Below are 13,686 nucleotides of genomic sequence, written 5' to 3'. Positions count from 1 at the left end.
GGCGCTGCCCTCTGCCCAGGCGGCCGGCGGGCGCTCAGCATCGGGCCGGGGCCGGGGGGGCGCCGGGGCCGGGGGGCGGCGCTCCGGCCCGGCCCGGCCCCGCCCGATGCCCATGAGCGCGAACACCATGATCTTCATGATTCTGGGGGCGTCGATCGTGATGGTGAGCCGAGGGGCGCCCGCCGCGCCCGCGCCTTGTTTACGGCCCGCGCCCCGGCCCCCTCCCGGCCCGCGGCCGCCCCTCGCGCTCACGCCATGGGCTCTTCCAGGCCATCGCGTGCTTGATGGACATGAACGCGCTGCTGGACCGCTTCCACAACTACATCCTCCCGCACCTGCGGGGCGAGGACCGCGTCTGCCACTGCAACTGCGGCCGGTGAGTCCGCCCAGCGGGGCACACGCGTGACCGACCGCACGGGCGCCGCCGCTGCGGCCGCGGATGCGGGAGCCCCGCTGGGCCGCGCTAGGCCGGGCCGCCGGGGAGGCCGGCGCGGTTGGCCTTGCCGGGCGGGGGCGGGCCGGCCCCCGGACCCCTCCCCGAACGCCCGGGGAGAGGAGAGGAGAGGAGAGGAGCGGAGCGCAGAGGAGAGGAGAGGAGAGGAGAGGAGAGGAAGGGCCGGGCAGGGGGTCACGGGGCGCCGCTCCCCGGACCGCTGCAGGTCAAGGTGGGAAGGGCCTGCCTGCCATCAGGGGCGCCGGGCCTGCCCACGCTTGCCGCTGAGGACCTGAGTGAGGCAGGGGCAGGGGCTGCCTCAAGGTCACCCAGGCGGCGGGGCGCGGTGGGACCCCCGTCCCGTCCTGTGCCCCGGCCACGCATGTCTGTCTGTCTGTCCATTGACCAAATAAACATCTTCTCATGAGGCGCGCATGTGTGTACTGTCTGGTCTACATGTGCCCCCGGCGCACGCCTGCGCATGTCCCTACCCTCACCCCGGCCAGGAGCAGGTGGGCTCGCAGCGCCCAAGGTTGCCGCCTTGGTCACGGTGGCAGGCACCCAGGGAACCTGACCTGCACGCCAGGAAGGGCAGGGCCTGCAAAGGTGCCGCCCACCCACCTGTGCTGGTGGCCACGGGCCCCCCGGGGCCCTGGCCTGCTCCACCGCCTGGACAGGGCGACCGACCCGGACTGGCCCGCTCAAGCATCAGGCCCCAGCCCACGCACGCACGGTTCCCTGTGCCTGCACACTCCTGTGTGGGACAGGCCACGCCTGGCGTTGTGTGTGCGCGCGTCCCTGTGTGGCGTCCAGGGCCCATGTGGACTCATGCCAGCCGCCCGCGGGCAGCCCCGTCTGCAGTGTCCACATGTGTGTCAGCACATGCACCCCCAGGTCATGTGTCTGCCTGCCCTTGTAGCTGTGTGCGGCCGGGGGGCAGCCAAGCGTGCGCTCCGTGTTCTGCGGCGGGCGGACCTGCCACCGGACGGCCGCACCCCACGCACCCACGGGGTATCCTCTGTGGTTCGGTGGTGCCCGCAGCCTGCATGCGCCTACACGTGACACACGCTTGCGCTCTCACGGGCATGTCCGTGCACACGTGTGCCGGGCCGCATCCCGGGTCTACATCCGTGCATGTGCATTGTGCTCGTGCCATGCGTCACAGGCCAGACACATGTGCTATGCGTGATACCGACAGGGGGTCTGGACAGAAACTCGAGGCCCGAGTCTGAGTGAGTGAGACGGGGAAAGGCAGCGGCAGGCCCTGGGGGGCGTCGACTAGCCCTGAGAGTGCTGAGCCTGGCTTCAGGCCTGACCTGATTCCACTGCAGGGTGTTGAGCCAGGAGAAGCTCCACAGAGGCTGAGGCTGGAGCGTGCTGTCGAACTAACTAACCCTCAGGCCTCTTGAAGAGCCAAGGTCAGGGTGTTTGGGGGCGGAGGAGGGGCCGCAACTCCGCCTGGCCCCCTAAGGTGCCGATCCCGTTGAGGTGTGACAGTGGGTGTCAAGCGGCTAGGCTAGGTCAGGCGGGGCACTGAGGTCGGTGAGCCAGCCAGTCCTGGCGGCTGAGCAAGCTGATGGGCAGGGACAGTAGGGACCAGGGGATGGACAGGGAGCGAGGAGGGGTGACCCACCTGCCGCCACCCCCTGGCTCCTGGCTGAGTCCAGAGCTCAGGGATAGAGGCATGAGGGGACAGGCCTGGAGGCTGGCCAGTGGGGAGGGGCGGGGAGGGAGCCGGTGGCAGCATCCCCCGGAGGCGGGTTTGGGCGGGAGGAGCTATTTTTAGGTGCGAGTTTGAGGTGTCTGTGGATCCCACGTGGAGCGGAGGCATCTGGTACACAGAGCCGTCCCGGGGGTGGCGGTGGAGGGGGAGGAACCAATCGAGGGCCTTGGAAGGGGTGCGATCCAGAATGGGGCTCCCGAGGTAGTGGGAGAGGTGGGGGCAGGGATCCCCGCGACTCTGGAGGTTTCCAGCAACCAGACATGGACAGGCCCAGGGGACCCACAGCCAGAGTGGGGCCTGCCGGCTGCCGAGGATGGATCTGCCAGGTGCAGGTAGGGAAGCGCAGGGGAAGCGGGAGGCCTGGGCAGTGCCTGAACCCGGCTGGACTCTGGGGCAGCACAGGTGCTGCTGTCCGTGTCCCGGTCAGTAGCACTGGGCACAGGGAGAGGCCAGCGCTGGTCCCCGGGGCCTGCTCCCCTGTGCCTGCGGCTGTGCTGGGACCCTGCCCCGGCCCCACCCCGGGGAAAGTCGAGTTTCGCTGCGTTCAGGGGCCACCCCTGAGCACGGGTGCCGGCGGAGGGCGGCGGACCCCTGGCCAGCAGGGGTCCCACTGGTCTCTGCCCTCCTCCGTGGGGCCCGGGTCCCTGCCAGCCGGAGGGAGAGGTGCCAGCCCGCCCTGCCGCCCCCAGGCACCACATCCACTACGTGATCCCGTACGACGGGGACCAGTCGGTGGTGGACGCCTCTGAGAACTACTTCGTCACCGACAACGTCACCAAGCAGGAGATCGACCTCATGCTGGGGCTGCTGCTCGGCTTCTGCATCAGCTGGTTCCTGGTGTGGATGGACGGCGTCCTGCACTGCGCGGTGCGCGCCTGGCGGGCGGGCAGGCGCTGCGGTGAGTGTGCCGTGCGGGGGGCGCCGAGCCCCGAAACGCCCGCCCACGCCCACGCCCCCACCTCCCGGAGCCCTGAGTCGGCCCGCGCGTGCCAGCCTGCGGGACTGGAGCCTGCCCAGGGCCACGCCCACCCACCTGGCCTCGCCCCTTCGGGTCCACCCGCCTTACAGCTCCGACCAGATCCCACCTGCCTAGGCCCCGCCCACACCCCGTGGCTCCACCCACCTGCCAAACACTGGCCACGCCCGGCCCGGGCCTGCCCACATGGCCACGCCCCTCCGGCCCTGGTCCCGCTCCAATCAGGACACCCCGCCCGCCCGTCTAGCCCCGCCCCGACCGCCGTCCGTCCCGCCCGCAGACGGCTCGTGGACCTGGCTGCCCAAGCTGTGCGGCCTGCGGGAGCTGGGCCGGCGGCCGCACCGCCCGTTCGAGGAGGCGACGGGGAACATGGTGCACGTCAAACAGAAACTCTACCACAACGGCCACCCGAGCCCGCGGCACCTGTGAGCCGCCCGCCGGCAGGACTCAGGCACGCGGGACTGGACCGACGGACGCCGCCGCCGGCTCGGGCGCCGCAGGGCAGGGCAGGGCGCCCGCGGAAGGTGCTGTCTCCTCTCCTTTCCACCAAGGGGCCGGGCGGCTGGCCGGCGGGCAGGGCAGGCCGGGCCGGCCGCGCGCGGGAGCATGTGCATGGGGCGGGCGTGTGCGTCTGCGGGCCGCGGCGGGGTTCTGGGGCGGCCCGGCTGGGCGGCAGCAATAAGGCCCCAGGTCTGGCGGTGGCCGGGGCATCCCCGGGCGGGCGCTCACTGTGACCCCACCCCTGCCGGTCAGTAAACCCTCGGACGCCCCAGCGTTGCCTCTGTCTTTCGCGCCAGCCAGCCTCGAACCGCTCAGAGCTCGGACAACGTTTTATTAGGTTTTGCTCGAGGCTCGGGTCCGCCCGGGCGCTCATGTCCCCGGCCCAGTCTCAGCACCAGCCGACAGGGATGCGTGAGACACCCCTGGACCGCGGGGTGCACGCGCTTGGGGGAGCCCAGTCATCCAGCAGCGGCAGCTCCGGGGGCCTGCCCTGCTCAACCCTCTTTTAGGTTCTGGTCCTTGGAGGGCTGGAGTCGATGCCAGCTAGAGTCCAGGCCTGAGCCTCGGCCAGGATCGCCCGCAGGGGAGGGGGGCAGCAACCCAGCCCAGGCACCCTGAGCGGACGCGTCCTGCTCAGCGGCTGTGGTGCCTCACTGACCATCAGGGGACGGCCCTGGCTGCCCTAGGGCCCCTCAGGACGGGGATGGCGCCCCCTCGGTCTTCAGCCACTCCATCTTCTGCTGGTGCTGTCGGATTGCGTCCTGCACGCGCGCGTCCATCATGGCCTCCGTGAGCACCCCATCCTCAGAAGCATATGCCATGGCCTGTGGGGAGAGGGGAGAGGATGCTGAGGGCCTGGCAGTGGAGGTGAGGCCAGATTTCCTGCACAGAGCTAGTTATGGGTGTCAACTCCCCCCCCTCCAGCCCCAAGAAACCAGGACAGAGACTCTCCAGAGTGTGGCCCAGGGCAGACGGTACAGAGCTCCCAAGGGACCTAGCGTGTCACAGGCACAAGCACATTTCCAGCCACTTGAGAATAGGAACAGGAGTGTCCTGAGGACAGTACAGGCTGCCGCCCCAGAGCAATTAGGCAAGAGGGAACAGTGGCCAGACACTGCGGAAGGAAGACATGTCTGCTGGTGAAGGAAGGGGTGCTGGAGTGAGCAAACCCCAAAGACAAGCCCAGCACCCATAAGTAATCTCAGGGGACCGCTGGGTCTGATGCTGCTGAGGGGCTGGGGACCGACAGACAGCAGAGCTTGAACTGGCCCCAATTCCAGCCCAGTCCTGCCAGGCTTCGTCCAAGTATGAGAGGCGAGGCCCCAGATACAGCTGGCTGCCCCCCAGAAGCCAAAAGAAAACAGTGAGCAACCTCGAATTGGGACGGAAGGATGGAGGCTGAAGTGACAGCACAGTGGTGAGGGCGTTTGCCTTGCATGTGGTTAACCTGGGCTTGATACCCGGCATTCCATGATCCCTCGAGACCACCAAGAGTGATTTCTGAGTGCAGCAAGGAGAAACGCAGCACCCAAATGGCCCCTGACACCACCAGGGGTGATTCCTGAGCATCACTCGGTACCCAGAAACAAAGAAAGGAAAACAAGTGAGTGTGCCCTTAGCAGTGGCAGTGGTGATGGTCCTGCTGGAGAGGCAGCAGAGCCGAGGAACCTCCTTCCCTAGACCTCCGGTGTGGGTTGCACACCAGCTTAGTGCTTACCTCCACCCCTGCACCCAGAACTGTGCTTGTGGCCCCTTGCCCTAGCATCACAGGAAGGGGGGTCATCCCATCATCATCATGCCTGGTTCCAGACACCATTCCCAGGCCTGAACCGGCTGCTGCCCATAGGCCTTGGAGTCATGTAGTTTGTATGAGGGATCAAACTGGGGCACTCTTCACTCAGCTGCAGAAAAATCTCCATCCTATTCTATGGCCTTGAGGAAGCCTCAACAGTCTCAGAAAGCAGCTAGAGACAAGGTGGCACAGGAGGCTCAGGTTCTGTGGCTCCACACCCAGCGTCACGTGGCCACCGCACTCAACCATGAAGGAAGTCAGTCGTTGGGCCTCTGTTGCCTGATTTCTAAGAATGGTGAAGTGGGTTTGATCCAAGTGGATATAGTTTTGGTTTTGGGGCCATACCTGGCCATTCTCAGGTCAGCTCATTCCTAGCAGTGCTCAAAGGGCCATAAGGGATGCCAAAGTGAACCCAGGTAGGACCTGGGCATTGAAGTAGCTTCCTGCTGTGCTATAGCATTTTTCTAAGTAAGCAAGTCTTTTCCACCAAAAGGCTAAGCAGAGAGAAAGGGGTGATGAGGGAAAAAGGTTTGCAAAGGCGGGTCCTTCGCACGGGAAAGATCACCCTCGATGGGACCACAGACAAGGAGTGGGATTGGGTAGGCTCTGGTCCTTCGTGTGGTGACCCAGACTCCATCCCCGGTACTGTACAGGATGCTCTGAATCCATCAGAAGGAAGCCCAGAGCATGCTGGGTGACCCCAAACATAAGGGGAAAAAAAACAGTAACTTGCAGGGGACTGAGCAGAACTTGACCTGCACTGTGGGTGCCCCATCTGAAGGGACCCCTCAGCTACCAGGCAGGAGAGTAGATCCTCAGATCCAGGCCCAAAGGCTTGTCTACCCCAACGGTTCTGTGCAAATAAAGGTCTCAAAGGAAGGACTAACAGCCAGGTTGTGAGGGCCAGGCGCTACTGGACACATGTGCTGGCACCCTCAGGGGTAACCCAGTGAGAAAGGGACCCCAAAGCAAAAGGCCTCACTCCCAGGGGCTCTGCAGAGCTGTCGAGAAAAGAGGAGGAAGAGGAGAAAGAGGAAGCTGCCTTCTGGGAGCCAGGCTCGATGGGAACACACTCCAACACATACCAGACCTGAGTTCTGGGATCTGCATCCTGGGGGGGATGGGGTTAACAGGAGAAGGGATGGATGGGGTTCCTAAGAGTGGGGGATACAGTCTTGGCCTTGCTCCAGCCACCACCGAAAGCCGTAAGTCTCTGATTCCCAAGGCCAGGCAGCGATGGGGCCCGCACAGAGGCTGGTACCATGTAGCAACTGTCCATGCCAATGCTGCCCTCATAGTCCACCTGTGCATTCAGAACCAGGGCCAGCATCATGCTGCTCTAACACAGACAAGCCCCACTGACCTCCAGGGCCAAGAGCAGAGGCCCACGAGGCCACCTCTGTACAGAGCTGGGCAACCTGCAGACAGGCATTCTGAATGGGAGCCCCTTGAGGAAAGGTGGGGTGCCAGATATCAAGGCCAGTATTTGGGACCCTTGAGGACAGGGCCCTGCTGACCTGCACACCAGATGAAACATCCCACCATGCGCCATGATGGGGTGGTGTAAGGATGGGATGGGTATCCATGGTGCCCTCGCAGAGCAGGAGCCACCGCCCAGCACTGCCAGGTGTGAGCAGAAGCTGAATGATGAAGCCTACCGCCCCGAGACTGCCCGTCACTCCCACCGACCCTCCTCACCTGCCACGCCACAGCCAGCTGAGAGATCTCACGGCCAGACATGCCCTCTGTGAGCCGTGCCACTTCCGAGCACTTCTTCCCAAAGTCGAACTGGGCCAGCTTCAGGCGCCTGCAAGGAGGCCAAGATGTTCAGAATGGTGCCCGCTCACCGGCTGTGTGTGCCGTGTGTGTATCTGAGTACAAGCATCTTTGTCAGCATGTCTGCGAGTGTGAGTTTGTGTGTGAATGTGTGTCTGAGTATGTCAGTATGTCTGTGTGAGTGAACATGCAGTCTGTGAGTGTGAGAACCTTTCTGAATATAAGCATTGTGTCTGTCAACGTGTCTGAGAATGCAAACATGTGCAGCAGGGCAAGTGTCCACAAGGAATAGGGGCTGTGCTGAGCCAAACCTTTGCAGCTGCCTTTGCCTGGGGCCAAGGAGCCCCAGAAAGCTCACAGACCCAAAGGCAGAAAGTGCCCTTGGGAGGCCTGACCAAGGGCAGCGGGGCCGAGACACGCCTAGGGGCTTAGGAGGCAACAAGGACCTGGGTCCGGCTGGCGCCGCTGTGGGCAGCTCTGTTCCTGAGAGAAGCAAGTAGGCTAGGCTAATCTGGAGCAGGCTGGGGGTGGGAGGGACGGGTGTCACAGCAGGCACAGCGGGGCTTCGTCTAGGCCTTGGATGTGAGTGGGGAAGCCCCATTACTGGCCTGCAGGATCCAAAAGAGCCAAGCCGGCCTAGCAGGGTAGAAACATGGACTGGATGAACAGTCCAGGGCAGGGGAAGGGTCCGGGGACATTCAGAGGACAGGGAAGGGACGCAGGCGGCCTGAATACTCACTGCGTCCCCTCGGTGGCTGGCTGCAGCACGTATTTGTCAAAGTACATCCGCACCAGGCGCTCCCGCTCCTCCAGCCCCGGCAAGTCAAAGCTGACCATCTCGTCGATGCGGTCGTTGATGGCCCAGTCAAACTGCTCTGGCTGGTTACTGGCCAGGACCAGCATAAACCTGCACCAGAGGCACCTCAAGAGGGGCCCGAGGTCCAGGGGGAAGGGAGAGTCCCTGAGCCCTGCGGATGTCCCTTTGGGGCCACACTTGCCAGGAGCAAGCAGAGGAGACCCCAGGAATGATCACCTCCCCAGCACTGCCCATGCCCTGGTCCCTACACTGGGCCCTAGGCTCTGGGTGGGCATCTCTCTGTAGCTTAAGATGCCAGCACAAGGCAGGCTGTGGCATAGCCTGGGCCCCATGGACACACTGGTGCTGCCACACGCCTGCAGGGGGAGGGGGCTGTTCGGGCCTCACTTGCTGCTATGCTGGCCTGTGCGGTGCAGGAAGGCGTTGAGAGTGGCTCTGAGGTCCTCGCTGATCTTCTCCTGCACACAAGGGCCCCGCATCAGGCACCAGGAGCTGAGGCCCCAGAGAAGTTGAGCTAGGGCCTGGCTCCCTAACAGCTGAGCCCAAATAAGAGCCAGAACTTGAGAGCAAGTTGACCAAAGGCCACCAAGACCAAGCCACAGTGGGGGATGCCAGTCACCTTCCCAGGAAGCAGAGGGCAGAGGCCCCGGGACCTTCAACCTGGCTCCCACCCGTGGATATAACCGGCCCTTCAGCCCTGATGGCTCCAGTGGACACTGCTCAGTGCTCACCGTGGCTCTCTTCCTGAGGAAGGCATCTGCTTCATCCACAAACAGCAGGAGGCTGCAAAGGGGACACATACCAGGCAACACAATCAGGTGACCAGATGTGATGGTCACTGCCAAATACATTGCATGTAGCTGAGATTGTGTGTGTAAGTCAGAGTGTGTGTGGCTGAGACGGTGTGTTTGCATGTGTGTGTGATGGCACGGTGGGGGCGGGAACTCACCCTCGCCGGCTGGTGTTGGCCCAGTCGAAGACCTTATGCATGGCGGTCACACCTTCGCGGCCCATGGGTGCCACGTCGCCGCCCGTCATAATGGCATAGTCCATGCCTGAGTGCAGCGCCAGTTTCTGGAAAAGCAGAGGGTCAATGGCCGCGTGCAGTTCATGTCCCCGCTGAGGCCTCACTGGCCCCCTCCAGCTGCAGTCCTGGCCTGGGGAGTTCCCACTCTGGTCTCACCTTGGCAAACAGTGTCTTGCCGGTCCCAGGGGGCCCATACATCAGGATGTTCCTGTAGAGGCTCCGGTTCTTCTTCGTGTTCCTGGTGGCGATGGCGATGTCCCGCACACGGGCCTCCAGGCGAGGCTACCAGGGGACACACAGACTGGGGACACCGCTGCCTCTCCATCCCCGAGCCCTGGCCCGGCACCAGGCGGCTTCCCCCAGGCCGGGGCTCTGCCCCACTTACGCTGAGGACAACACCCTCCAATGCATCCTGAGGTTTACTGAAGAGCCGCCTGGTGACCTGTGGGGGACAGCAGAGTCAGCAGGGGCACAGCACAGGGCAGCTCTGAGAGCCGGGATGGGCTGGCCACGAACGCCGTACCAGAGCAGACCACAGGGGGCAGCTGTGAACCCAAGAGAAGGACCAGGCCCAGAGGATGGGATGAGTGGCACAGGACCTATAGGGGCTGCCCTCACCTGTATCGGATGCCGCAGAGCCTCGAGCACAGTGACCCGGGATGTCTCCCTCACTAGAGACGGCTTCCCCAGCCGCGCCTCCACGTAGCGCCCAGCAACGGCCGTGGCGTTCTTGGCAGAATAGACACCGACTGCCAGCAGGGTCAGCCCAGCCACCTGAGATGGGCACAGCGTAAGCCCGCCCCCATGGCCTCCAGCCTCCCCCCAATGCAGCCCATGTGCCTGACCAAAAACTGCCACAGAGGGTCCAGCCAATGAGAAGCCACAGCACACAGTGAGGTGGGACCTGGGCTCTCAGCACCCTCCCCAATGGGCTGGTGAGCAGGTGCTTGGCCAGTACCATGAGGAACGACCACCACTGTGATCAGAGACATCCACCCAGTCAGGTGTCCCAAGACCATCCCTGTCTACTCAGATCACAGTCCATATACTGTGGCTTACCGTGGCCGTCACTTTGTCCCAGTCCGTCACAAAGGCCCGGAAGCCCTCACCAAACAGGGTTCCAGCTGTTCTGTGGGAAGGAGGGGCAGTGAGTAAGTGAAGAGAGGTGGGCGGTGGGCAAAGAGCAGAGAGCAGAGGGCAAGGCCTTCCTTCCCGCCTCACTGGATGGACTCCAGCACCGTCTGCCGGTGCTCAGCGGCCCGCAGGCGGATCTGCTCGCGTATGATGTCTGCGTTCTCACGGTCTGCCTTGGCCCGGGCCCGCGCCTCGGCCTCCACTCGCAGCATCTCGTTCTTGTGCCGCAGCTCCATCTCCCGCTCCACCGTGGCTGTGGAGACAGCGGTGGGCCTGGGTGAGCAGCCTCACCAGGCCCTGAACCTGACCTTGATCCTCCACAGGCGCTGCCCTGCTGGCCCACCTCTGCGCATGGCCTCCTGCTTCTGCACTGACTCCTCCTGCTTCCGCAAGTTCTCCTCGTTGATGAGTTGCTGAGCGGCCAAACAGGAAGAGGTGAGGGCTGGGCTATGGGAAGGCGCTGCCACCCCGGCACCACCCTAGTGGCCCAGAGCACATGCTCACTGAGCCCTCCTGCCCCAGCGCCCTGGATGCCCACCTGCTGCTTCAGCTGGTCGTCGTAGCGCTGCCGGGCTAGCTTGTCCTGGTACTGGGCCCTCTGTGGGGAGGACAGAGTGGTCATGCGAATGGGGCTCTGATCTGGCGCACCAGCCCCGCTGCCCCCCCACCCCCTTGTGCCCAGCCGGGCCGTACAGCCTGGTGCTGGCGCGTCTCCTCACTCAGCGTCTTCCTGCGCTCTTCGGCCTGCACACGGAGCTGCTCGCTCTTCAGCTGCTCCACGGCGGCTTCGTATTCCTGCAGCAGCAGACGGGCAGTGGCTCAGGGTGGGCTCGGCCCACAGCAGCCAGCAGAAGGCACCCTAGGCGCAGCCCAGCTCCAGACCCCCTGCTCCCCTGCCTGTCCGCCTGGCCCCCACGCACCTTGAGCTTGGACTGTTGTTCTAGTTGCAGCGTCTGCTCCTGCATCTGTGCCAGGCTCAGGGCCTCCTTGGCATGACCTGGGGGTACAGGAGGCGATCAGGCACAGCAGCCATCTATGTGGGCACTTAACCCAGCGGAAGACCATGGCCCCTCCTGTTCGCCCATAGGACAGCGGCCCACCCAGGCTTTCCCAACAATGCCTGCCACGAGGCCCACCAAGAGGTTGTCCACGTCCACTAGGGACAGGAGCTCTATGGAGAGATATGGTCGTTCCAACTGAGGCCAGCATGGCCACACCTCAGTTCCCCCCAAGGCACTGCCCACGGGGCACCATCGTCTAGCAGAGCCAGGAGAAGGGGCAGAAGGAGGAGGAAGAGCAGGAGCAGGGGGAGGAGTCAACCAGCCCACCCAGCACAAACCACACAGGCTTGTCCTGTCAGCAGGTGGTGACACCCCCAGAGAGAAACTGGCAGGCCCAGGGTTGGCTCGTGGGAAGCACAAACCCACACCAGAGCCTCAGCTTGTTCCACACAAAAGACAATGATTCCAGCTGGGACCCCACTTTCCTGTCTGTCCTCCAGCCTTTTGTCCCCCAGTCTTACTTTCACTAGTCCTAGCTTTCTCTGGGCATAAGCAGGGATGGGATAGGACAGGCCCTCTGTGTGCCAGGTCAGTGCCTTCCCTTGGGCACTCGAATGGGCCCTATGGCAGCTGCAGATCCCTGGCCTCCCTCAGCCCCTCCAGCTCCCAAACCAGGTGCAGAGAATGCCAAGAGGAAGAGTCCTGGTTTGCTTGGAGCTAAGTGGCCACAGGCAGGCTCAGCCCACAGCCGCCCACGCCTCTGTACTCTGGGGCAACGAGGTGAGGAAAGGCGGGGTCTCTGAGAGTTCACCGGGGCAGAGGGCCGCAGACTTGCGCGGGATGAGCTGCGGGTGGGAAACCAGGGCCTGCCTGGTAGTGGGAGGGCGGGCAGAGGCCAAAGTCCCGGGAACGCGGGCGGGAGAGTGTGGGGAGCGGCAGAACCGCAGCACCCCGGACTCTCAGCCCAGCTGACGCTTCAAGTGACCCTGAAATCCCCTCTCAGCCTCCGTCCCTCCTCTCCGCCTGCCCTCCCCAGGCCGCTGGTTCGGCACGTCCCCGCAGCAGTCCCCGTGAGGCGGCGCTCGCCTCCTCCTACGGCCCAGGAGACCCGGGCCAGGGTCCCCCGAGGCTGGGTGGTCTCGCTGGTGGCCGATCGCCCTGCCTGGAGGCGGAGCCCCTCCCCGCCAAGCGGTGCCAAACTGCGACTCTGCACCCGACGCCCCTCGGCGGCTGCTCCACGTGGAGGCCCGGCCCGGTGCAGAGTCGCCTGCACGCGCCTGCCCCGCACTCACGCGAGTGCTCCAGCTCGCGCGCCGCCTTGGCCGCGCGCTCCAGGCCCGTCGGGTCGAAGTTGCTCCATTTGTCCTTGGGCGCCGACCGGTCCCCCGCGCCGCGCTCCCCGCCGCCCTCGGGCCCGGGCTGCCCGGGAGGCAGGGGCAGCGGCGGCCCCGCGCCCTCGCCCTTGGAGCCCTTGATGCCGAAGAGCCACGACATGGCCCGCTGGCCCCGCGCGCGCCCCTGCAGCTGCCGGACCGGGCGGAGCGGGACGCGCTCAGCCCCGAGCAGCCTCCACGCGCCGGGAGCCGGCGGCCAGAGCCACTGCGCAGGCGCGGCGCACGCCCCTTCCTCCCCAACCCGGAAGCGCCGAGGGCTACGGCCCGCGCGTGCCCTCCGATTGGCTGAGGGGACAGCCACGCCTTTGAAGGCTGCTCTTCTATTGGCCGGAGCGGGACAGTGGGGCTGGACCTGGGGGCGCCTGTTTACGGAGAGCAGTCAGGGACAAAATCAGTGCCGCGAACTCAGTTACACGTGGCTTCCGCTTAGCAACGCTTCCCCATCCCGTTGCTAGGGGCTCCCTCGGTACCCGTGGTCCAGAACCCGGGATGCGATGGGCGCGCGGAGCATCCGAGCGCGGGATTGGCCGCGGGCAGCCCTGACCCGAGCCTGCTGATTCGAGTGAGAGCCTCCCGCGACTACCTCTCTCCCCTGCACGCTGAGGGAGCTTGCCCAGGGCTCCAGGAAAGGCTGGGCCCGCCGAGGACCGGGGGTCCTTCTGCAGCCCCGAGGTCATTTGCTGCTGCAGCGCCCGATGCAGGGATCAAGGTGGACGGAGGCCACGTGGCTCATGAGCCAAAGTTCTCTTGGGGCCCGTCTTCGTTCCTCATGCATCGAAGAGTCCCCGCCGCAGCCTCGTTGCACATCCCAGTAAGAAAAGGGCAAGTGTGGAGCGTTGGCACAGCGGCCAAGGCGCTGGCCTTGCCTGCTGCAGACCCAGGTTGCATCCTCGGCAACCCACATGGTCCCCCTGGCACTACCAGGAGTGATTTCTGAGCTCAGAGCCAGGAGTAATGCCAGGAGTAACGCCTGAGCACCGTCCAGAAGAAGAAAAGGAAAGGAAAAGTTCGGAGCACTAGGACAGCAGCAGGGAGCGCATTTGCCTTGCACTTGGACAACCCGAGTTTAATCTCAGGCATCCCATATGGTCCCCTGAGCACTGCCAGGAGGA

General features: G+C 64.6%; 3 protein-coding genes across 3 annotated transcripts in view; 2 read left to right on the top strand and 1 right to left on the bottom strand.

Moving 5' to 3' along the window:
- Positions 1 to 13,686, top strand: part of FNDC10 (fibronectin type III domain containing 10) — a 48,004-nt gene that overhangs the window by 25,117 nt on the left and 9,201 nt on the right. The window lies entirely within an intron of this gene.
- Positions 59 to 3,589, top strand: TMEM240 (transmembrane protein 240). Its single transcript, XM_049774533.1, has 4 exons — positions 59 to 163; positions 270 to 376; positions 2,846 to 3,054; positions 3,413 to 3,589. The coding sequence occupies exons 1-4, from the start codon at positions 107 to 109 to the stop codon at positions 3,559 to 3,561; spliced, it is 522 nt and encodes a 173-aa protein (XP_049630490.1). The 5' UTR covers positions 59 to 106; the 3' UTR covers positions 3,562 to 3,589.
- LOC126010913 (ATPase family AAA domain-containing protein 3) lies at positions 3,951 to 12,674 on the bottom strand. The gene is made up of 16 exons (XM_049774516.1): positions 12,473 to 12,674; positions 11,100 to 11,176; positions 10,873 to 10,974; positions 10,718 to 10,777; positions 10,523 to 10,592; positions 10,267 to 10,432; positions 10,105 to 10,174; positions 9,664 to 9,819; positions 9,431 to 9,487; positions 9,202 to 9,327; positions 8,968 to 9,092; positions 8,750 to 8,801; positions 8,406 to 8,476; positions 7,941 to 8,108; positions 7,124 to 7,232; positions 3,951 to 4,457 (listed from the first exon to the last, which is right to left on the bottom strand). The coding sequence occupies exons 1-16, from the start codon at positions 12,672 to 12,674 to the stop codon at positions 4,326 to 4,328; spliced, it is 1,743 nt and encodes a 580-aa protein (XP_049630473.1). The 3' UTR covers positions 3,951 to 4,325.

Source organism: Suncus etruscus, chromosome 6 (genome assembly GCF_024139225.1).
Source record: "Suncus etruscus isolate mSunEtr1 chromosome 6, mSunEtr1.pri.cur, whole genome shotgun sequence".
Classification (NCBI taxonomy): domain Eukaryota; kingdom Metazoa; phylum Chordata; class Mammalia; order Eulipotyphla; family Soricidae; genus Suncus; species Suncus etruscus.
The sequence above is the reverse complement of the archived record's forward strand: the minus strand, read 5'-3'. Positions and strand labels throughout refer to the sequence as shown.

Bases quoted from the DNA above. Each gene is read 5' to 3' on its own strand.
- TMEM240 (XM_049774533.1), top strand. From the start codon at position 107: ATGCCCATGAGCGCGAACACCATGATCTTCATGATTCTGGGGGCGTCG. The intron at 164-269 runs GTGAGCCGAGGG...GGGCTCTTCCAG, and splicing joins TGGGGGCGTCGATCGTGATG to GCCATCGCGTGCTTGATGGA. The intron at 377-2,845 runs GTGAGTCCGCCC...TGCCGCCCCCAG, and splicing joins TGCCACTGCAACTGCGGCCG to GCACCACATCCACTACGTGA.
- LOC126010913 (XM_049774516.1), bottom strand. From the start codon at position 12,674: ATGTCGTGGCTCTTCGGCATCAAGGGCTCCAAGGGCGAGGGCGCGGGG. The intron at 10,593-10,717 runs GTGGGCATCCAG...TTGGCCGCTCAG, and splicing joins ACGACCAGCTGAAGCAGCAG to CAACTCATCAACGAGGAGAA. The intron at 9,093-9,201 runs GTGAGACCAGAG...CTGCTTTTCCAG, and splicing joins GCAAGACACTGTTTGCCAAG to AAACTGGCGCTGCACTCAGG.